Raw genomic sequence first — 24,474 nt, 5'->3', positions numbered from 1 at the left:
ACACAGGCCGAATGGCGTTATGTGTTCCAAATTCGTTCCGACTGAAAAAAGAAAAAAGAAACACGATATGTGCTGCTTGGGGTCCGTGAGCCTTCCTCCCCCTCTCCACGTCGCAGTGTAACAAGAACTGCGGCATAACAAAATCCGATCCACCAGATAGACCAACCGTTCCCTAATTTCCTCAGCTAGATATTGACTTGCGGACTTTCCCTAACTCCGCACACCTTTCTCGACTTGTCAGCGGACTCTCTGTGGTGAAGTCGTGCACTTTCGGTGTGCATATTCTCTAAAAGTCCCGGCGAAATATTTGAATAGGGGCCTTGCAAAACATACGGTTAGGCCTTTCATGAGGCCGTGAGAATTCTAGGCTCACAAAGGGACTTTATATGGTGAATCCATGTCGTTATGTTCTCTAAAACTCCCGGTGTCATTTTTTCTTAAAGAGCAACCACTTTCCTGCTACTATAGTGCCAGTTCTTTTCTCTCTTTCTCTGCAAGCATCTGAACTCGGCAGAAAACTTTTACAGGTGAATTCCGGTGACAGCAAACTTTCTCTGGTGAATCTGGATACTCTTTGCATGTGTTCTCTACTCTATGCGCTCTTTATGAAGTTCAGCTGCTTTTGCCGTGTGAAGGCCATGCTGCCGTAGGCTTTTTACGACTCAGGGTATACTTTCGCAAATGGACCAGTGAACACGTATGCCTATTTTTTTCATACACGCACACGTTCGCTGAAACTTCCCTGTTACTCTAGCTCTCCCGAAAAGGACACCCAGCGATGCTTTGACACGTCGTGCTCGAGTGCTGGGCACACGTCGTTCGGTCCAAGCTGTGAACCCGGCTAGAAGCTTCTTACGGGGAATCTATGCAGCATTCTTTACTTGTTCTTTAAAATGCCCAGTGTCGTTCTTGAAGAGCTGCCAAATCTACCAAGCAAAATCTACCACTACAGGCTTCTCTTGGACCCGTGCCGGCAAAGTTTAGTCAAAATCTAAGCCAATCTATGTGCATGTTCTTTGAAACTCCCTTGGTAACATCGGAAAAGTGGTGGCCTCCTGCCCAAAAAAAAAAAAAAGCTACTGTTCGGTTTCAGTTGACTCCGTTTAAGCTCTTGGACCCGCGCCAGCGAATGTGCTAGCTTGCTACGCTAGTTTCAGCCACGTCGCACGTTCCCTAAAACTCCTCAACCATTGCTGCCTTTCCAGAGAGGCCGCCACCCGGCGCTTCGATACGGCGTCGTCGAGTGATGGGCACAGCTCGCGCGGCCGCCAGCCCACCACCACCACCACTGCCGTGACGACCCGCCGGTCCGCGTCGCCGAGCCCTCGCCGTCTCCGGGAGACATGAGGCGAACACCAGGGCCGGCTGCTGCCAGCGACCGGGGCGGCGGCTCGCCGAGGCCCCCGTCGTCGCAGCCGCAGCAGCTGCCGACGTCGTCGTCCCCGTCTTCCTCCTCCTCGATGGTCGCCTCGTCCCCCATGGAGGACTTCGAGCCGGGCCAACTGGTCTGGTTCGATCCCGGGCTGGGCTACAGCCTGCCCGGAGAGGTGGTCGAGTTCTCCAAGCCCGCCCAGGTCGTCACCGTCCAGGCGGTCGTCTCCGGGAAGGTACGTGTATGACAGATCGTGAACCTCGATGGGTGGGGACAGGGGGGAGGGTGCTTCGTTTGGCTTTTATGTTTATTTTTTTGTGCGTACGTGATAGGTTGCACGTGCATGTGTTTGCGCCCTTCACGCTGTTATCTCGACCTGGCTGCGCGTGATGTTTTTTTTTTTTTCGTGGTGAAACGAAAAGACATCACGTGCATTAATGAAAGACATTAGGCGCGAAACGAAGACGAGAACCAAATTAGAAAGTATTAGACTGGACGAACGTTCACTACCAACTATTTAATTTCGAAGCCTGGCATCTACTTCTTTCTTTACATTCTCGACAATGCACGAGACAGATATTTTGCGCAGGTTATCTGTTTGAATGAAGTTAAAGGCCGTCCAACTAATCTCAGTTTATCGTTGTAAATTAGAGTAGAGGGGGCTAATACTGCTATACGTACATAGAACTTGGTGCCCCGCCGATTGCTACAGTGTACGGAACGCGCCTGGAGACAGTGACTTCTTTAATGATGTTGCAAACGTTGGTAACTTTCGTCGCAAGCTTTCCCGCAACATTTGGTTGTCCAGTGACCATACAGGAATGGCATGACAAAATGAGCAAATAGAGAGATAGACATACGCAGATGTAGCCCACGGCCGAGAACCTTATATAGCGTCACCGCGCTTGAGTCGATGATCGATGCAGTGGGTGCGGGAAGACACTTGGTTCATAGGGCAGGTAAATTGTTCACGCAAAGAAAACAAGCAATTGAAGATAACGGTGTAACATACAAACCGCGTATCAACCGCACCTTTAGGGAAGCTTTGCGGCAGTCGCACAGTGAATACAGAAGCGGCGAACAAATAAAGGTTACGCAAGATAGAAACGACGAGGGATGTTTGCGAACGGGAAAAAATCCTGGTCGGCAGGATCCCTGTGCACCACAACGCGCTGCGGTTGGTGTCGAGGTCAAGTTAGAGAGGTGGTTCCACGACTGTGCCATCTTGCTGCTAACAAAGAACGTTGAGGACGCTGCGCCTGCAGCATCTCTCTACCCCTTCCTGAACTGTGAAAGTTACAACTAGCTCTACACCCGTCATTGGCACAAAAAGCGATTCGTGCACTGGTACACTTCTTGAAGTGCACCGGCTTAAGAGACTGCTTATAGCGTGCCTGTGCATCCTCCCACGTGCACTCAGTCTCTCTCTCTCTCTCTCTCTCTCTCTCTCTCTCTCTCTCTCTCTCTCTCTCTCTCTCTCTCTTTTCTCTCTCTCTATTCCCCTTTCGCTTGCCCCTAGTGTAGGATAGCGAACCGGGCGCTCGTCTGGTCTGCCGTTCCTCTCCTTGCTCTCTCTCACTACAGCTAGCTCTTCAATTTCGGTGCACGAAAAGTGGCGACCAAGAATTACGAAACGGTAATTTTGCCCTGTAATATATAATTAGGTCTAATCAGATGAACCAAAAAGTATCGCGAAATAAACAAACGTGCGCCTATAAGAATGATTCTTCCCAGTTAATTATGATCGAAGTAAACTTTTGTTCGGGCTTACTAGTGTGTTTGAAAACTTGGGCACAGTTACCGAAGCGGAATCGCGGAAGACATAATAAGATTGACCACATTGTATTGATCTAGGGCAGGTTCGCCCTCCTCCAGCCACTATAGTGAGAGCTCTGGAATATATAGGCATCTGTTTTTCAAGTCATATGTATTTTTTAAAAAATGAGTCCGTATATATATGCTCTGGTTTGCATTTCACGCAGGCTCAAACGTTCACCATCCACAAGCTGTCCACCGTGCGCAAGAGGCAAGACCTGGGCACCGATGGCGTCGAAGACATGGTCAAACTGGCGTAAGTCACGTGACGTGTGCTCTGTACGAGGCAGCGTCGTTTGTTAAAGAACAGTCTCGAACCAAGCAATTCGAATACCAGCAAGGAAGTACAGACGACCGACGCTGATGTTCTGATACTGATAATGACCAATACTGTGTGTGTGTCACACACACACACACACACACACACACACACACACACACACACACACACACACGCACACGCACACGCACACGCGCACACACACACACACACACACACACACACACACACACACACACACACACACACGCACACACACACACACACACGCACACACACACACACCAAAACAAAACAACGATAGCGACGAACCTGTGTGAACAGCTCTCTTGACCTTTTGACGAAGCTGTGTCAACAGCTCTCGCAAGAGGTAATCCGGCCTTAAGGATTCGTACATCTCATGCGCACATAATTTGATAAAACAACTGACATGTGCTATTTCAGACAGCAACCAGCCTCGGAGTCCTTCCTTTGATGACAGGCTGTCTTCCTTGAATGCGAAATTTATCACCACATGACCTCGAATGGAACACCGTGGCGATGATTTTTGCACAATGCTCGTTGCATTGGGCACTCGAGTCCCTCCCTTGACTGCGCTGAAGTACTTGCACCCCGACCAGGATCATTATCATTTGACTAAAGGACGTAATTCACAATTCAGATGACCTCTGTGGGACGAACATGAGTGCAAAAGGCAGCGAGCAAGCTGTATGGTGACCGGATGGTGCTATTGGACTGTGCGATTGGACTGCCTGGTAGCAAAATGTCTATCATGTTAACTTTTTCTGGCGTTGCCTGAAGTCCTGTTGTGCAGACATTATTTCCATGCTTCAATAGAGAAACCTCTTTTAACTTAGGTCTTCAGTGTGGTTGCCACATTTCACGTCGACGAAAAATACTTGAGCACAACTGTACATACAAAGTCTACGGTATCCACCTGTGTAACTATGTTCATTGCTTTTAGAATTAGTCGTCGTCTGCATCGCAGTTATTTTTAGCGTGTAATTTAGATCTCGCTCCATTCGGGGAAAGGCAACTCCCGGAGACATTTCAATTACAATCTGCCTTACGAGAACTGAATGAACCCGTCGCACGACTGAAAATTCCGCAGTATCATGACTTGTTGAAGTATTTTGTTCACGTTATATTCATAAAAGTACTCTCGACAGCATTGCCAATTCTCGGCTTGTCACACTCCGTGTCAGGAATAAAGTTGAACGACCAGGTGTGTATACGTTTATCTCTTTACAGCGACCTGAGCGAGGCAGCGCTCCTCTGGAACCTCAAGATCCGCTACGACAAGGAAAAGATTTACGTAAGTTTGCTCGATGGGCAATTCTCTTTACTACGTAAAGTTGCCGGAGTACCAGGTGATAGCTTTTAGTGAAAACATACCTTAAACAAGAATAAGAAAAAAAATAAACAGTGCCAGACAGCACAATTGTGTCACGTCAGCTGGGTTCGCCTAAACAGGCGCACGTCACCTGCACGACAGTTCGCGGTGCGATGCTTCTATAGCTAAATATCCCCGCATTTTACCGGCAAATAATTGCGCGGTGGCAACGGGTTCCTAACTGACAGTGCTATCGCGCAGCCGTGGCGGACGCTCTTGTCAGAAAACTATACACGGCTGCGGTACGTTAGCCAGGCACGAAACACGACAGGGCGATCCACATCCCGTCAATATTACGTTTCGTTTCATATCTTTAGGGCACGTGTAAATGTCTCGCACGCGCACGGTTCGGGTCATCGGAGCCACATTACGAACGATCGCATCGAGAAATTCCGAGACCGTCGGTATGCACTTTTCGTGTATATAGCCACACGGACCGTCCTGCAGTGAGTTGCACGGTTGTTTCCGACTCTGCTCCTTTCTTTCTCTATCTCTACTTTGTTACCACTTTACATCCCCTCCCCTCTCTCCCTAGCGTAGGGTAGCAAACCGGACCGTTTTCTCTGGTTAACCTCTTTGCCTTTCCTGTTTCCCTCTCTCTCTCTCTCTCTCTCCGACTCTGCGGTCGCGCGACGAATGCAGTCGGCGATGGCCGCGTTCCTGGCCCAGTGGTCGACCGGCGCCCGCGGTTCTGCAAACAATGGGAAAGCCGCTCTCGAGCTTCCGGATCGGACGTGGCGTTGTCACCACAGTGCGCCGTCAGGCGCGAACGCATGCGCGAGAGGGGGGGGGGGGAGGAAGACTGGAGGGGTTTCACGGGCCTTTCCACATCTGACAGGTTTCGCACGCAGGAGCTTTCGAGCGTACATCGTTTAGGCTTTTGCGGTGACGAAACGGAATTCGTACTTTACACCGGTCTGTGCACTTGTCCCTGTAGGCGCGTGCCAGTGCAAATGCGTTGTTCAGGCAGTGCAAGTTCGGTTAAGAGGCTAAAGTTGAACCGCACTTGAGTGTGCAGCACAGTTAGGGCAAGCGCGTTCAATCGCATTTGAACGCGCAAGGGACGTATAGCATGTAGCAGAAGCATTCGAAGTAATCGTGCACCGTGTCCGTGCACTTATGCTTGCGGATACGTGTGGACTCAAGTGCGTTATTGGGGTTGTGCAAGCACAACTGAGAGGCTGGAGTTCAATCGCACTTGAATGCGCAACAGAAATACTGCAACTATAGTGTACTGAGTCGCACCTGAATGCGCGTTTGAAATAGTGCGAGCGCGTTCAATCACATTTCGACGAGCAACAGAAGTAGTTTAGCATGAAGACACACGCCTGCTCTTTCTTCATGCTAAACTACTTCTGAAAAAAGAAATGGAAAGAGAATAACTAGCTTACAGCGCAGTGGACTAAAATTGAACCTGCGACAGAAATAGTGCAAGTACGTTCAATCGCACTCATATGTGTAATATAGATGGTGCAAGCGCGTTCAATCGCATTTGAACGTGCAACGGAAGTAGTTGAGCATGAACACACACGCCTGATGTTTCTTTATGCTAAGTAAACTGCTTCTGAAAAAAGAAATTGTAACAAAATACCTAGCTTAGAGCAGTATATAGACTAAACTTGAACGTGCGAGTGGCAGAAATAGTGCAAGTACGTTCAGTCGCACTCGTACGTGCAACATAAATAGTGCAAGTGCCTTCAATCGCATTTAAATGTGCAACATAAATAGTGCAAGTGCCTTCAATCGCACTTAAATGTGCAACAGTAATTGTGGAAGTGCGTTTAATCGCACTTAACTGTGCAACAGAAATAATGCAAGTGCCTTTAATCGCACTTAAATGTGCAACAGAAATTGTGGAAGTGCGTTTAATAGCACTTAACTGTGCAACAGAAATAGTGCAAGTGCGTTTAATCGCACTTAACTGTGCAACAAAAATTGTGGAAGTGCGTTTAATAGCACTTAACTGTGCAACAGAAATAGTGCAATAGCCCGAAAGTCGTGTTAAATTGAAACTAAAATGCCACCGCAGCAAGTGCAATCGCGGTCGTTTTCAGGAAATGCGATAACATGAAAAGGGAGCGAGCTGCGAAACCTGCTGGTCAGGCAAACGCGTATTCAAAATTGGCCATATTTCAAATATGGCAAAACTTGAGAGTCGTGATGCACGTAGTGAAAGTCGGCTGCAGTTGAGGAAGGAAAAATTGCAACTGCCAATATGCAATGGCACGTCGACGTGCAAGAGCATGAAGTCTAATGCGGAATTATCGAAATGGAAGGGCAGTTCTGTATATCCTGGCTGAGTTTGTCTACAGCTTGTGCGTACAAATCTCGTTCTTCATATATATTTTGCTTTTGCGCTTCGCTAACCTGCTTTGTAAATTTATTGCTTTATGTGAAATGAGGGCGTGTATACCGTATGTATATCTGTGCGTCTGTGTTTATGGATATGTCATATCGGTATATATCTGTGTATATGTGTGTATAAGTATATAGATTGCATTGTATGCATTTTTGTTTGTCTTTCTTTCTTTTTTTTCTCTCTCTCTCTTGTCCGTCAATATTATTGTATAAGATCATGTATCACTCATTTCCCACCCTACTAATATCCCGACCAGAGATTGTAGTATTTATAACTAATAAATACTACAATTGATTCATTGGATAAATGTTGTGTTTGATTGGATGACACTCAATTTGGTCCAATACGAAGAATTGGCAATGGGAGAAAGTAAAGTTTTAGAACAAATCTAACGATACGTTGTGAAGCTTGCTGATATTTAGATGCGTATGCTGAAGCACCGCTACGTTTCAAATAAAAAGTAAATTCCATTAAATAATGGAGAGAAGATGTATCTCAATGCCTATAACGCAGTGCACATTGGCAAAGTGTCTATGGTTGACGGAGAGTAAGTGCAACAACAATAGTGCATATGCGGAAGCATGCACTATTGGCGTTATGTCCTGTTGCTATAGCACCAATATGAAAGTGCGACGTTATAAAGGTAAAGAGTGTGTGCACTTTCGCGATGTGGGAAAGTCTAAAGACGGTGTTTCGAGGCCTATCGGTTCACTGTCGCCGAAACTGCCCTTCATAATAACACGCACACTTTCATAACAAGCGGTACAAATGCTACGCAGGAAAGAAGGCTGAATCGCCGTGATAGGTTCTCGAAAGTACTAGTCGTCACGTTGTCTTGGTGTCCGCGCATTCACTTATTGTACACGTATATGCCGACTTGCCGGGTCGTTTCTTTCCTCCGTAATGCGTAACACGTGTTCCACGCCCTGTTTGCGCAGACTTACACGGGCAGCATCCTGGTGGCCGTGAATCCGTACAAGATGTTTGACGTGTACGGCGTAGACGTCGTCAACAAGTACCAGGGGCAGATCCTCGGGACGCTACCGCCGTGAGTATAACAAGCCTCCTGATTCATGGCTAACTATACTCGGGTACTTGAATGTGTAAAGAGCAAGGCGCAGTAGACCAGGACAGAAGAAGAACACAAAGGACAGGACCGGCGTCTGTCGTTTGTGTTCTTCTTCTGTCCTGGTCTATTGCGCCTTGCTATTTACACATTCAAGCATGAGCCAACTAGCACAAGCAAGAGTTTTATTCTGGTACATGTGGCTCAAAGAGAAAATACTTCAGCGCGAACGCGAACAGAACTTAACGACATTTTGCGAGAGGAACATGAAATGTTTAGATACGTTTTTTTTTATTTGACTCACGGTCCCCACCGCCTTGGGTATTGCACAAACTAGTTCCCAGTTTCAGTACGCACCGACGTCAAGTTAACATGGTCAGAAAAAAAAAACTCACAGAATCCTTACAACCATGAATGAATGAATGAATGAATGGTTTATTTCATCATCAGTTCAGCATACATATCCAGTGGTACAGCGGGAAGGGGTGGCGAAAAGGCAACTGAATGCCTGACAATGCGCCAATCCCCACCCAGACCGCAATATTGCACAACACTCAGCGAGTCACTACCTAACACATCAATGTAGTAAGAAAAGGAAAAAAAGAAAAGAACAGAATTATTGCAGTACACTCAGCCTGTAATACATAATACATAAATATAATACTACATAATGACTCATAATGTAAAACTAACACATCATGTAATACATAAATGCAGAAGAGAAAAAAAAGAACTAAGCCGTGGTTTTAATAAGTGAACTAGAACATAATTGATATGACCAGCTTATCGAGAAGAAATTTTCATGGCTTAATTTTGAGGCACAATACAGTTCTGGAAGAAAGTATACAATATAAGGAAGTCTTACACGGAAGAGAAAGAGAAAAAAAGATGTCATGTTTGAAGCGCCATTAGATAAGCATGTATCTTTTTTTTTTTTTTGAAAATTGCTACTGATCGGCTTTCATTCACTATGCTCATGGCCTTCATGTTAGAGTTTAAAAATGAAGGAATAAGGTGCGTCAGTTTTTGCTTGCCGTAGTTGGTTGGAATCCTTTCACTGTAATAGGTGGTTTTCCTAAGATTATACGTGTGTGGTTTCCGCAAGTAGGTATCCTGAAATATATCTGTGTCCGATTTAATTTGATTGTAGAGGACTGTCGCTAGTTTTTTATGAAATATATTCTCGAATTTTAATATGCTGTGTTTATGGGAAAGTGTAGCGGAAGGCGTTCGGCGCGGAACATTTTCGATTATACGCAAGATTCTTTTTTGTAGCCTGTGAATACTATCTTTATTTGTTTTTGTTATTGTGCCCCAGATTAATAGGCAGTAATGTATGCGCGAGTAAACTAAAGTGTAGTAAAGCTGCTTTGTCACCCAGAGGGGTAGTAAACATCTGATTTTGCCAATTATGCCATTGCTACCTTGCACGAGTCGACTGCAGTGCTCCGATTGATCGCTATTGTCGGAAAACGCCCGCTATAACAGCTCGTGATGCGGTGTGCAGAGATACCGTCAAATAGTATATGCGTAACAAAAATTTGGCTTGCTTCGGGAACTGCACCATTCAATCACGGATGCTATACTATCGACGCGCGGTCAAATTCTGCCATATTGGCGTTTTAAGCCAATCAGAGAGGGCACAGCAACCCTGTGGGCCAATCAGAGCTGACAAGATGGCCAGTTCGACAATATGGCGGAATTTGACAGTGTTCAGTGTAGACTTTCCTACAAAATTTACTGGACGCAACTCTGGCGCTCGACCCTTCAGAAATACCACCTAAATTATATTTAGTAGAAGGATTTGTCTAATCTTCGTGCTTGGGGCATTAGGTGCTCTTGTGAGTTTATTTACTACGTTTTATGTGCCTTTGCCGGCCCAGGTTTCTAACCAATTCCATTTTTCAACACGTAGAAGGCAATGAGACTCTGCGGATGTGCGTCGTCACTTCGAATTCTGGCATTTATATCGCAATACCTTTGTCGAAAAGAATCAGTTTGCAAAATCACGCAGTGCTTTGAAGCCATGCGGACAAAGCCTAGGCAAATCCACATGCTATCGTTCCCATGCTCAATGGTGCACCCAGAATTTTTTCAAGGGTTGGGGCAGTACGCAATTGACCGGGAGCAGGCAGGTGTCTTCGTACATAGTTTTACGCGAATTATCCTGGCACACAGAAATCCGGCGGGTGTCGAGTTTTCGCCCCCCCCCCTCCTAAACCCCGGCTACGCATCTGCCCATGCAGAATGAAGCTTCAATGCTTGCAGCTTCTGCGGACGCTCTCCTGTAGATACTAAATATCTCTCTAGTATTTTTTTGGAGAAAACTCTGTGGTGTCCAGAATAACCTTTTTTTTATTTATTTATGAAATACTGTCAATCCACTATGGAGATTATTACAGGGGCGAGCAACATGTCACAACTTATCAATGAACGGTACCAGAACATTCTATAGAAAAAGAGCACATAATGATTGGAGGCTATACAAGAATAGCAGCCGTAAATTCATACATGATAATACACACAACGAAGCCAATTACATCAACAAGCAGGAGAACTCGAGAAAAAATAATGCAGAGTAGAAAGCACCATTGAAATGCAAAATGCACAGAACAAAAAGTGTAGGCAAGTGCTTTCCTATCACAAACTGAAGCGGGATGGATTGCATGGCGAAAGCAATTTAATTACTTCTATTGATAACTCATTTTAGGCTAATACATCATGAGCAATATGTCCCAACTCATCAATGAAGGGTACTAAAACATTCTATAGAAAAAGAGCACATAATGATTGGAGGCTATACAAGAATAGCAGCCGTAAATTCATACATGATAATACACACAACGAAGCCAATTACATCAACAAGCAGGATAACTCGAGAAAAAATAATGCAGAGTAGAAAGCACCATTGAAATGCAAAATGCAATGAACAAAAAGTGTAGGCAAGTGCTTTCCTATCACAAACTGAAGCGGGATGGATTGCATGGCGAAAGCAATTTAATTACTTATATTGATAACTCATTTTAGGCTAATGCAGCATGAGCAATATGTCACAACTCATCAATGAAGGGTACTAAAACATTCTTTAGAGAAAGAGCACATAATGATTGGATACTATACAAGAATAGCAGTAGTACGTTCACACATAATAATAATGTCCCCTGTTTCGTACATTTCACTTAGATTATTATGTACCTGAACGACATTTATGATCAAGATGATTGGCAGCCGGATTGGAATCCACTTTTTATTGGGCGTTTTACCTCAGCACTATCGCGTAGCTTCGGCGCATTGCAATGCATTGCGGCGTTAGTGCTCGTCCAGCGGACTCCGAGAACGGTGACGTATGTGCACGGATTTCGGAGGCTACCGCAAGCGAAGCTGCCGCCGACCAGGACGATGTCAAGTGCATCGCAAACAAAGAACATTTCTCCCTACACATTTGTGCACTAGATTAGAGTGCAATGTCGTTTTTGTTTATCAGTAAACTATTAACAAGACTGGAGTACAGACGCTTTCGAGATCTTACGAGGTCACGAGCAGCTAGAGCGTGAACGTCAGTGTGATGTTGCAGCCCCAGTCCTGTGTTGCTAGATGTCATAAAGAAATTGTAGTAGCTTTTTGCAAGAAAAATCAGTAGGAATCAGTGAAAAATTAAGTGCTCGTCCTACAGTGGGCCATCTTCAAAGCAGTAACGACATAATCACACCCGAACTTCCTGGTGCAGTCCGTGTTATGAAAAACCACACGGCGCACTGAGAATCTCGATCAACATAGCTATCAAATATAGGCACCTCTGTTCGAGCCTTCAAACCAGCTTTGGAAGATCTTAGATGCCATGTGGTCCCTGAAATGTTCAATGCGGTTTGGTCATTCCATCAGTCTAGAAGAAAAAATAAGGTGTTATGTAACAACGACGAAACGACGAAAAATATCAGATTAAAAATAATTTGCTTTGTGCTTTTTCGAACCTTGCTGTGCTTTGACATGTCTCAAGTACCATTTGACACTAGGTGCCGCCGTCTTTAATGCAAAGCAAAGAGCCATCACGGAGTGGGTACGCTCTCTCTGTTTTGACAGGTAGCACGCGTCGTTTCGAGCATATTTTGGCAGACCACGCAAGAGACCTTCTGTTATCCTGCCAATGTTCAAATACGGGCAATAAGACAAAAACATTTGAAGAAATTCTTAGGTGTCGCTTTCGTTTTCCTGGAAAAAAAAATTAAAATGCTTGAATCAGGAGATCACTGAGTCACACTTTCTTTTTTCTTTTTAGAAACGAAAAGTGAGCTAGTAGATGATCTCTTAATAAATCAGTAGGTGTAGTAACAATGAGCCGGTCTTTCGCGACTGGCTGAGGGTACGCTCATTGTAAAAACAACTTTTTTTTTTTGTATTGTAGAAGCGTTAGTTAAATTCAATTATCGCGGGCTTTACGTTTCAGAGCCACGATCTGATTACGAAGCACGCCGAATAGTGGATGACTCCGGATTAATTCCAACTACTAGCGGGTTCTTCAACGTGCACGAAGCGTTCCTTGCGTTTCGCATCCGCACTAAATGCGGCCGCAGCGGTTGGGATCGAACCCGCGACCTCGAGGTCAGCAGCGCAACGCCATAGCCACTGGGTTAACCGCGCCGGGAACGAGCGCAACTCACTTGCGCAACCCGCTTTGAAATTGATATTCCTCTTTAGCGGCCCTTTAGTGGCCCTTTGGTTGCCCTAGTGACTCCGAGCGCAAACTCATGGCTGTGAAGAAACATTCCGAGACTCATGCTTGTTCTTACTTTTTTGTTCTCTTTCGATTCTCTCGTCATAATTACCTCTACGAAACGACTTGCGGGTTGCTCCCCTTTTCCCTTCGTTTCTGTAGGAGGAAAGGGCAGGTGCACCTTCGAACATTTCTTTAAGACCGCGACGGCAAGTCAGGGTCCCCTTTGAAGACCGCGAAACGGAGTCCCCTCTGGGAGGGAGTGAAGGGGGGCGGCAGGTTAAAGAAGGGAGGGGGCGAGGCTGTGAGCGTTGCAGGGCGTATTGTCTGAACCCATCCCCGGATTCGTGAGCACGTTACAAAAGGTGCGAGAGAGAGTGAGACGTGGGGTGTCATTGCACTGACCGTAAAAGAGAAAGAGTTTGTTTGTTTGTTTGTTTGTTTGTTTGTTTGTTTGTTTGTTTGTTTGTTTGTTTGCTTGCTTGCGGGTTGGGGAGGAGATGGTACGTAGACGCCCTGGCCTCTGAGCACTGCAGCGAGGCAGCAGCTTCGAGTGGAAGACTTGTCAGCTTGACCGTTTGCAAAGCTGACCCCCCTACTCCTATCGTTCTGTCCTTCCTCAGACGTCGCCAGTCTACTTAGCGTGCTTCTTTCGGCCACGTGCACGCGAGCACGGACGTCTTCGCATTTTTGTCTCTGCGGAGACAGTTGTCGCCGGCTGTACACCACCGCACGTATGAAAACTGTCGTTGGACAACCTACTGCACCCCTCGGGCTGCATCTCGAGCCAGAGGCGCCTCTTCCGAGCGTTTCTGGTGTTCGCCGAGGACATCGCCCTAACTGATGCCTATGGCGGTTCGGCCGCTGCTGCTCCTTCCCTCTTTCTTCCACCACTCTTTTCTATCCCTTCCCCCCTGTGCAGCACGGTTGAGGTGTCCTCATCTGAGAGACAGTTACTGCGCTGCACTTTACCCCAATTCTTCCTTCCTCAAATAAGAATCTCTATCTCTGATTTTGAGAAAGCAGCGCGCGCGAAGTGCGAGTCGCGGTTGGGGCGTCTCTGGCGGGGAATACTGGTTTCCTTCTCGCTGCTTCGAACAGCGAAGGGAAGAGGGAGAAGTCAGTTTCGCGTTCCTTCTACTCGTTTTCCCCCTTTCGGAGAGACGAGTTCTCGAGGTCTGGTCACTGTGCGTCATTCATTTGACCGGAGTGTGTAGTAGTACACGCATAGCGTAGCGAAATACTCCGACCCAGAAGTCTTTTACAACGTCTCTGTTTGTGAACTCGTTTCGCAGCCACCTGTTCGCCATCAGCAGCGCCGCCTACTCGAAGATGAGCAAGGACAGCGAGGACCAGGTGATCGTCATCAGGTGAACGCACGCTTTTTCTTTTCTCTCTCTCTCTCTCTCTCTCTCTCTCTCTTTGCGTTTGATTTCGAGAGAGCGCACTCGCCTTTTGTACCGAACAGTACTGGCCTTCGCATGTGCGGTTTGATCATAGACGGCTGCGTTGTCATGAAGTGTTACACTATGTGTGCCGTCGTTTCAGGGTCCGCTGCACGTCAGTCTGTATAAGCATACGGCTACACGTGAGTCTCTTAAAGATGACTCAACCGCTGGCTGGCTGCGGTAGAGCTCAAAGCTTCACGCAGTGCGGCCGGCTCCGTGGCAGTGCTACGGGTCCTGTGGCTCACAGTAGCGGAGATAGCAGCGTCTCTTGATGGGAACCGACACAACTGTATCAGACGGAGCTGGCGTTTCACGCCACGTCGGGGCTGTCGGAAGCATTCCGAGACTCAGTGCGTCGGTGTAGGTTGTTGCGTAGCAACAGGATGCGCACGCGCGCTGAAGCTTAAAATACCTCAACTCTGGCGCCCGCCAGGGCTTTCCTGATTTGCTGTTTATCCTTAAAGCAGTAGTAGAGATGGCCTCGGCAGGGAACTTTCAAGGACGAAACAAGGGTATATGGGAAGTGGGGGGGTTGGGGGGGGGGTGCTCTCATAACTAGGCGTGGTCGCTCGCTTCTGAAACTATTGGCACGTTAGCATAAAACAGGCGACCGCCCTCTTTACCATATTTATGCTAACGCAGTAGTCTAATTCGTGCGCGTGTGCGATACAACGCCGGCTTACCAGAACGACCTCTTGCGAGCACAAGCGAAAGTATAAATGCACTCTCCGTCGCGCCGTGCGGGAACTCGTGCGAAGCTGTTCCTTGCTTCACGAAGGAGATTACAGCAGTTATTTCGTCCTTAGCCCGCCAACACCCCTACATAATCCTAGTGATACTAACATCTTCTTGGGAGCCTTACGAAGCTGAAAAACAGCCGAAAGCTCGCATCACTTCCCCTTCCCCCCTCTCTTTCTTTGCACGTAAACGAATTCTTTATTTCTGCAGTTCGTTCAAATAAAAGCGCGTTTTACAATAATGGAAGCCTTCAGGGCTTTAGCCCCAACGCACCCCCCCCCCCCTCCAGCTCCGGTTCCGGAGCCCCTGGTTGGATATGTCCAGCGCTTCTCCGCGTCCCTTTGTGTTCCCGCGCTGGCGGTCGTCCGTTCGATGATAATACGCAGCGCCAAACGTGTTCAAATCGCCACCACCTGTCGACCGCGTGCTTCGCACCGACATCTCACGCCCCGGAATCTCTCTGACCCCCCCCCACCCCTCCCAACCCACGCAGCGGCGAGAGCGGCGCGGGCAAGACGGAGAGCACCAAGCTGGCGCTGCAGTACCTGGCCGCGGTGAACCGGAGCCCGAGCAACCTGGTCACCGAGCAGATCCTCGAGGCCTCGCCGCTCCTCGAGGCGTTCGGCAACGCCAAGACGGTGCGCAACGACAACTCGTCGCGGTTCGGCAAGTACCTGCGGCTCTTCTTCCGCGACGGCGTCATCACGGGCGCCAACACCACCGACTACCTGCTCGAGAAGTCGCGCATCGTCACGCAGGTGAGCGGGGCCTTGCCGCTCGCAGGCACAGACACCCCGGCAAGATAGAGAGAGAAAATGATACACGAAAGGCAGGGAGGTTAACCAGGACTGCGCTCGATAGCCTACCCTACACTGGGGGAAGAGGAAAGGCGGAGGGAGAGCGCTTTGCTGCTTATAGGCACAGACCCCCCGCAAGAGAGAGAGAGAGAGAGAATGATACACGAAAGGCAGGGAGGTTAACCAGTACTGGGCCAGTTGCCTACCCTACAATGGGGGAAGGGGAAGGGGAAGGAAAAGTTAAGAGATGAAGAAAAAGTTCACTGTAAATATCGCCGACGACGTAACGCTTTTCTGCTCTATGTCACTGACGGACACTCAGACCACGGCAAGCTTCCGGTATTCTTAATAGGGTGTATCTTGGGGGCGGAGTATGTAGTCCACCAACAGCCAAGATTTATTTTGTTGAAGTTCAAGAACACAACACGGGCTATAACTTCCAGCTGAGTGTCCGCTGAGCGCATGCGGTTTTTCTTAGTAATATGTATACATACACTATAATGAATGTAAGTAAAAAAAAAACTCAGTTGGAAGTTAGCCCTTGTTTTGCCTTCTTGAACTTGTCCACTTTCTCCCTTTCTTAAAAATATTTTGCTGTTCCGACATTAGACCTCCCAGCAAACGAGAAAAACAATGGCGATCGTGAGCATAGCGTGGCAAAACAGAATAACTCATATTTCTAACAGTTGTCGTCTGCAGCTAATGCGCAATTTCATTAATTAATAAATCAATCAATCGCTACCCAGTTTTCTAAAGCAACGGTACAGAATTCTATGGCGTTTGGATAAATCTTTTTAGGATAGACATACCCAGGAACTTTATAGACAATGGCTCTTCGGCCATCTGTCGAACTTCACCGCAATGTGCCAGCGTAAGTCAATGGGCAGCATTTTCGAAAAATTATATTTCAAGTTGTCGGCCGAACTTGAACTTTCAGTTAGCAACATCGAGATGGTACACAGGTCTACCAACACACGCATTTACAGCACATAGGCCTAAATTCTATATTAAACAGCTTTATGTTTTCTTCTTTTTCACACTGTTCCTTACTTTTTCAAGTTTATTTATTTACTTTTTTATTTTTACCCTCAGGGTACACAGTAAATTACAGAGGGGAGGGGTAATCGTACATGAATATATCAATCTCATATATTCTGGTATCAATATGAAGTTGTCTGTAATGTTACCCTAACTTCTGCTTGATGTATATGTCGTTTTATCCTGCATTTTGTTAACGTGTGGGACTCCCCTGACAGTTTCTAACTTTGGGCTTCCCTGTGTAGTACTAATTTTGTATTCTTTTCTATGTAAAACTGACGTTCGTTGACGAATAAACTTGAAACTTCCTTGCAGCTTCGTAGCACCGTTTTATTCCTGGCCGAAACAGTGCCTGTCGCACAGCATGGAATATGCGACTATGTGCTGTAAATGCCTATGTTATTAGACGAGGGCATACCTTGCTTACTGAAAGTTGTTGAAATTGGACCTATCTTTCGAAATATATTTTTTTTGTTTTCCCCCGAAAATGCTGCCCATTGAGTCCCGCGGTTGGCGCATATTGCGATGAAGTTCGACAGATGTCCTAAGGGGGCAACGTCCCAAGATTTCAGGACATGTCATACGCATTTCCTTTATTTAAAGAAAAAGAAAAGAAAAACATAGGAAGAGGCTCAGAACGACAGAAAGCTGAGCTATTAGGTAAGGGTTCATAATGCAAAGAAGGGGTAAGGCGTGCAGGCACGGACATACTCTTCTCTTGTGTCCGTGTCTGCACGCCTTACCCCTTCTTTGCATTAGAAAGAGGCGTCTCGCACATTGTGCCAAGTTGAAAGCATTTTTTAAAGTTTGTCTGCATAGTAGTCTGACAGGAGATGGGACCGGAAGATTCTTGTGGTCGCAGGTTCGCTGCTGCACTTGCAAAACCGTATACGGGTGCCCGTCTGCGTGGCTGCCGACTCGTATTACCACCACAAATGGAAGCAAATAAACAACGCACGAAGCAACTATGGACTGTAATTTTTAAGTCTAACGGCGTCGTATACCAGCCTCTGGGATCAGCCATTAAGTTTCCTCAATGGTTTCCTCAAATTGCTAGAGTGAACTGCGGCATTGCGTTCGTTCAGCCGGCGTGGGAAAGGGGGTTAGTATACGTGGATTTGTCTTGACCGTCGTGCTTGTAGCTTCAAACGTTCTTTGCGGCTTTGTTTATACTGCGCTTTTAATCCGCCTTTATTGGCCTATACGTTTCAATGCAATCTATACTTATATTTTTTTTTAAAATCCAGAAGGCAATGAGGCTCTGTGTGCACGTGCATGATTATTGCGAAATATTGCGCCTATAACGAAATAATTTTGTTGAAAGGGATCACTTTGCAAGGTTACGAGGCCGTTTGAAGCCGGAAGGGCGAAGTTTATGCAAATCCGTGTATAACGAGCCGCTCACGCTCGTGCTGCCTGAAACGCGGAGCCTGCAGCCCCCATAACTCACTATAGCGAAGTTTCCTCTAGTAACTTTTGTAGGAACTAATGCTTTTGTATTTTGTGAAATATGTTGTATATAAGGAATGAATGAAAAAGAAAGAAAACAGCAGTCGCTGGTCGCGATGCATAATGGCGCAGTGACGAACCATAACGTGCGTTTTAGAGCTATGCGTTCAGGAAACATTCTCTTTCAAAGAGAATGTACGCGAAAACACACGCGTTAACTCTATACAGCGGCTTTGCGGCGAGAAATCAAAATGGACGAAGACAGGGCGTGCAGTCGTCATAACTCCCAGCGAGTCGTTTTTTCGTGTCACTGGAAGCACGCGTTGGTCTATAATATTCGAGGGTGTTCTTGAATCGACCTGAGGCGCTGTAACGTAAAGCTATTCCATTCTGTTTCCATGACAGTTGTGCGCCGCTAGCCCTCCACGACGATTGGTCAAACCTTATACAGCTCACCAGCCCCACTTCGCCTGTCTCTCACGAGACGTCTCATATGACGTGTACACGCTGATTGTGCACGATCAGGCCGAGCCGAAGGGAAAAAATAAAAACATTACCGATCCTACGCCTTTTTGCCATCAGCCCTCCACAACTGGTGGAAAATTTTCGGTATGCGTCCACTTCGCCTGTCTATCAGGCGACGTGCGAAAAAAACTGCGACAACTCAGGACGCCAAAGCGACGTATATGTACTAAATAGGCATTAATAAGCCGAACAAAACTGCATTTTTTTTTTCGGAATAGCCGGTGACTGCCCCGCTCCGGACGAAATAAAGGTTGGTTGCCCACCGATCACTCTGGCTACTCGGTGTTACCAGGGAGAATGTATTTCGCTGCGCATAATAAAAAAGAAATATTGTGTGGCAGTATACAGTATACAGTGTACAGTATATACAGTGTACACATCGCTCCGTTAACTCTTCTTCGCTGAGGAACTGTTCTAGAAAGGCATTTTTCACCTTACGCTGCACCTCGCCGCGACTTTCGACCAACCGCCGCAAGCGAAGCAAAGGGAATCGGACCAATCGCAGACGTCGCCGCGGCCCTCCTCATCCGGTTGTCCACTTTCACTGCGCTAGCTCGGACCCACCGAAATCCTATCCGCTTATGCGTGCTCCTGGCCTTTGGTGAGCCAATTAGATAAGAATGTCCCGTCAAGGTATAGGCAATGCTATTCGCTTTCAAAGCAAACAAAAGTTACCTACTATAGACGAGGAGAGCGTTTGATTGGGCGCGGTTCCAATAACACTGCTGCTCACCACCCGGTGATTCCGTTGGCGATTGAGTAAATTTGACATCGGTAGTTCGGAATAAAATCGCAATCGAATAGTTTCACCCTATACGGCTCCTTTACAAGTCCAGTATTCACAAGGAACTTCCTGCCTCGCGAATGCAGTTCCGTTTCTTGAACAATTAAAAACACGTCCGGAATGTAGTGCCGTTACAATGTCGCGATGCCGTGTTGGGACGATGCAGTAAAACTGATTCCTTGCCTTCTCGTACCGTTCTCGCCGCCTTTCCCGTGCTGCAGGCCACCGAGGAGCGCAACTACCACGTCTTCTACGAGCTCCTGGCCGGCCTTTCGGACAAGGACAAGGAGAAGTACGGCCTCCAGACGGCCGACAAGTACTTTTACCTTAACCAGGTACTTCCTCCTGCTAAAGGTGTAACTCTCTTGAGCCATGGTCTCCAATGTACTGCCTAGGGATGCTTTCGCCCACCTATTGTTGCAGTTCTGTGGACCCAAAGTTGACGTAGTCGTTTCTTTTTTTTTTTCCACTTACGTTGATTATGAACAGCATCTTACCGAAGGCGCGGTGCGAGGAATGGCTTGTTTGAAAGGTGCTGTATGACTCACTCTTAAAGGTTACGCCCAACCGCCGTAATACAATTAATATGAAGAGTGCTTTCATTCACCTTTTATCGAAAATAATTGGTTGGTATAATCATTCGGATCGACGTAAATTTATAAATTAAACAAAAGTCATAGTTTCGCCCTCAAGACTAAGCATTGACAGCGATAACAAAGTATTAGACAACAGGAGGTAAGAGACGTACATTTATTGGCCTTATTGCAGTAAAGATTCACTTATTAATTCAAATAATTTAGTTATATTATGGGGCTTTACGTGCCAAAACCACCATTTGATTATGAGGCACGCCGTGGGGAACTTCGGAAATTTTGAGCACCTGGGCTTCTTTAACGTGCACCTAAATGTAAGTACACGGGTGTTTTCGCATTTCGCCCCCATCGAAATGCGGCCGCCGTGGCCAATTCAAATAACGCGCATCGTGTCACGCATGCACGCGCAAACGGGAACAGATCTTACTCGGTGACGACGAACACTGGCTGTCACAACGCTGGCCCGATGAAGAACGCCGGTAGCGGGGAGGGAACGCTTCGTGCTTCATCTCGCTTCAGCCCCTCTGGGAAACTCAAGATTGCGCCGACCTCCAACACGAGGCGCGCGGAAACAACGCGCGCACGAAGCTATCACCCATCTCGGCTCGTCCTAAGCCTTTCCACACTGCGTTGATTACCCCCAAGATACGGCGTGGGGGCCGCGAACGCACTCGCCCGCCGCGCGCACAGCCATTTGCAGCCACGGCCGGGCTATCTAGGAGAAGACGCCCGCTCACCTGCTCCCCCCCCCTCTTACCCTACCACGCGCTTACCTCGAGTTCATCTTAGGCGTACAGTAAGTATTTCCATCTGGAAAACTACTGCAGGTACGTTCGGTAGCACACCGCTCCGCATGTCCACGGTAGTGCTGTAATGCTAAAGCTTTCTTATCTGGACGCAGGCAACGACAGCGTCCCGGGCTGATCGAGCCCCCCCCCCCTCTCAGCAGGGCACAAGGACTGTCGACAGTGCCGCCGATGCGCAAGCGCAGTGTGGCTGTATAACCTGACCTAGTGTCACGACATAGCCGTAATACTAACGTCGACCCGCTGCGCACGGACACGTTGCTCGAGTCGTTCGCCGCAGGGACAATTCTGAGACCTGCGTCAGTCTCCGCGGATGCTTTATTTATATATATATTTTTTGTTTTGCAGGGTGGCGCCATCGAGATGGCATGCAAGGACGACGCCGAGGACTTCCGGTCGCTGCTTTCGGCCATGCAGGTGCTCGGCATGAGCTCCGAGGAGCAGGACGCCATCTTCCGCATCCTGGCCGCCGTGCTGCACCTTGGGAACGTCTACTTCCACCGGAAGCCCGTGAGAACCTTGCTATTTTCCTTTTTTTTGCCTCGCGAGATGCAAGTATAGAAGCAACGAAAGCTGAGTGTGAGTCAGTTGACGTGGTCTTACCTTTAGTCTGTTAAATGCGTATCGAGTGTGAGTAAACTGACGCCTTCTTCAGTCAATTATATATCTACCGAGAGCGCTGATTAGAAAATTGATTTTGAATTGATTTTCCATAGACTGAAAGGGAACGTGAAACGCAGTCAATTAAAGCTCAAAGCGCATTTTCGTAAAGCGATCCAAGGCAAAAAAAAAAAAGAAGACTGAGCGGGAGAACAAAGCAACAGTTTTCACAAGGTGGAATCCTTTACTTATAAAGGCGAATTTTGGTTCACTCGTGCCCGAAAGAGAGAGAGTTTAAGAAAAGGCCACGTGTTATGGCACAGTACAGTCTGTCCGTATTTGCAAAGCTCCCAGAACACGGCGAATGCTGCAGCAGCTACGTGATCAAAGTAAAAAAAAAAAACGACACGCGTGTACAGGCTCCTTATAACGCACCAGACTAACAGAGAAAAATGATCAAAGAGTGCATTGAATAATGTGTATCGTAAACGTGAAAGACTAGGCAATAAAAGATTCGCAGTACCGCCCGAAAGGCGAAGCACCGATTGCGATAGCAAATTAGTAGATTAATAGTACGAAGTAAGGATAGTAGTTTTATCGGCCGTATAAACTTGTAAACATTCGCTTACTAACTAAATTAACAAGGATAGAATATGTAAGCGTGACTCAACGAGGACGTAGAAAGAAACAGACACACAGAGAAACGCTGCAGGTCATTGCGTGCTTGCTTCTTTCTACGTCGTTGTTCAGTCACGCTTACACATTCTGTCATGGATTCAAACCAACTGGTCCGCGTCAACGGGTCTTAACTAAATTAGCCAGCGCGGTGTCACGCGCGAAGGGAAACATGAACAAACTCGCTCGATGAGTGCGGAAACTCGCTGTCGAAATTCTGAAGTGAGGAATCCCGGGAGCAACAAGTGAATTGACCTTCACGCATCTCTCGCTTCAACGCGAACGAAACGTCGAAAGCACAGCGCACGCGAGCCTACCGGCACTGCGTGCACTCTGCAAACATCGCAGATCGCTTTGAAGATGAGGCTCGCGCGGGCGCCCACTTTGGCCACGTCGCAGATCGCTTTCAAGACACGAGCGCCAGCAACGCCTCCCTACGGCGTCCGCCAAAGACGTCTACTACGGGGTCCGCGATTCGCGTGGCCAACTCCGTCGTAGCACGCAGCAAACGCCGCGGTTGTCTCCACTCTCTACGGAGTGGCGGGAGAGGAGGACATCGAGGCACCCTAGCAGCCGCCTGGGAAGAACGTCCCTCCTTTCTCGCCTGACCCCCCTGCCTTGCGCGCGACAGGAGAGGGCACGCATCCTGGCAGCGACTTTATTCCGCCTTTTTTTTCATTTTCCTGTGCTGCCCTCTGCCGCGCGCCGCTGGAAAGGTTTCGGAAGGGTGCCGGTGCTTGCGACGCTTCATTTGTGTCATAGAGTTTCTCACCATATTACCTAGAGGGAAATCTGGCGCTGCTGCGCTGTGGTATGTAGTAAGAGGCGATTGGAGGATTGGTGGAAGAAAAGTGGGGAAACGACAAAAGACGGAGACGTACAAAAGCACAGTTCGCACTAGGGGATCAGAAAATTTGGTTGCGGTAGTTCATAGGGTTTTGTTTTCTTTTTTTATTGTTTAATCTAGGTAGGCAGGCCCATAGAGTTTCTCACTACATTACCTAGAGGGAAATCTGGCGCTGCGCTGTGGTATGCATGGGAATGCCGGTATATTGTGGATTCGGATTGGCATCGTTCTCGTAGAGACAGGACACCTTGAAGACGCGCTTGGCAAGTACCGTTCCGTCTGTCACAATGATTCATTTTCTACTAGAACAGCACGTAAAAAGCTGTTTTAGCTTTATTATTACGCGAGAACATGTTTTGTTTAACTATGAGAACTTGTTATTGTGTGTACGACTACATGTTACGTAAAAAGTATCAGCGGGCCGCTAAAGTTGGAGGACAGACGACAAGGTTCGCGCTCGCTTTGAAACAGTTGGTCGTCTGTTCTTGCTTTTCTTCGCTTGGTCATGCATCGTGGGTGAGTAAAGATGTAATATGCGTGAATGGAAACATTTTATGAAGATTTTACTTTGAGAACGCGCTATTTGCGTAGCCATATCCACGTTTTAGACGAAGCCTCTTACAACACCAGCCAATACGAGCCTCGCAGACACATATACCGTCATTGCCATGACGGCACGGTGCCCCCTTAGGAAACTCCCATAGACGGTGGCGCCAGATTACCCTCTAGGTGTTATAGTGAGAAACTCTATGGGAATGCCGGTATATTGTGACTTCGGATTGGCATCGTTCTCGGAGAGCCAGGCAAACACCGTTCCGTCTGTCATAACGATTCATTTTCTGCTAAATGTGCACGTAAAAAGCACTTTTAGCTTTGTTATTACACAAGAACATGTTTTGTTTACCTATAAGAATTTGTTATTGCATGTACAATTATATGACACGTAAAAAGTATCAGCGGGCCGCTAAAGTTGGAGGACAGACGACAAGATTCGCGCTCGCTTTGAAACAGTTTGTCGTCTGTTCTTGCTTTTCTTCCCTTCGTCGTGCATTGTAGGTAAGATCCAATTTGCGTGAATGGTAACATTTTATGAAGATTTTACTTCAAGAACTCGTCATTTGTGTAGCCATATCCACGTTTTAGACGAAGCCTCTTACAACACCAGCCAACACAAGCCT

The 24,474-nt window shown here is 47.2% G+C and overlaps 1 protein-coding gene across 1 annotated transcript in view; it reads left to right on the top strand.

Annotated features, from left to right (window-relative positions):
* The window catches only part of Myo10A (unconventional myosin 10A), a 132,401-nt gene that overhangs the window by 17,567 nt on the left and 90,360 nt on the right, over positions 1–24,474 (top strand). Inside the window, exons 2-9 of the mRNA XM_075701573.1 lie at positions 1,206–1,607; positions 3,355–3,443; positions 4,719–4,782; positions 8,158–8,267; positions 14,292–14,366; positions 15,676–15,940; positions 19,997–20,110; positions 21,523–21,684. Of these exons, the coding sequence (XP_075557688.1) occupies positions 1,344–1,607; positions 3,355–3,443; positions 4,719–4,782; positions 8,158–8,267; positions 14,292–14,366; positions 15,676–15,940; positions 19,997–20,110; positions 21,523–21,684 (1,143 nt within the window). The 5' untranslated portion in view covers positions 1,206–1,343. The remainder of the gene's footprint in view (positions 1–1,205; positions 1,608–3,354; positions 3,444–4,718; positions 4,783–8,157; positions 8,268–14,291; positions 14,367–15,675; positions 15,941–19,996; positions 20,111–21,522; positions 21,685–24,474) is intronic.

The sequence above is a fragment of the Dermacentor variabilis genome, chromosome 8, assembly GCF_050947875.1.
Source record: "Dermacentor variabilis isolate Ectoservices chromosome 8, ASM5094787v1, whole genome shotgun sequence".
NCBI classification, from domain to species: domain Eukaryota; kingdom Metazoa; phylum Arthropoda; class Arachnida; order Ixodida; family Ixodidae; genus Dermacentor; species Dermacentor variabilis.
This window is presented reverse-complemented; position numbering and strand designations above follow the sequence as displayed.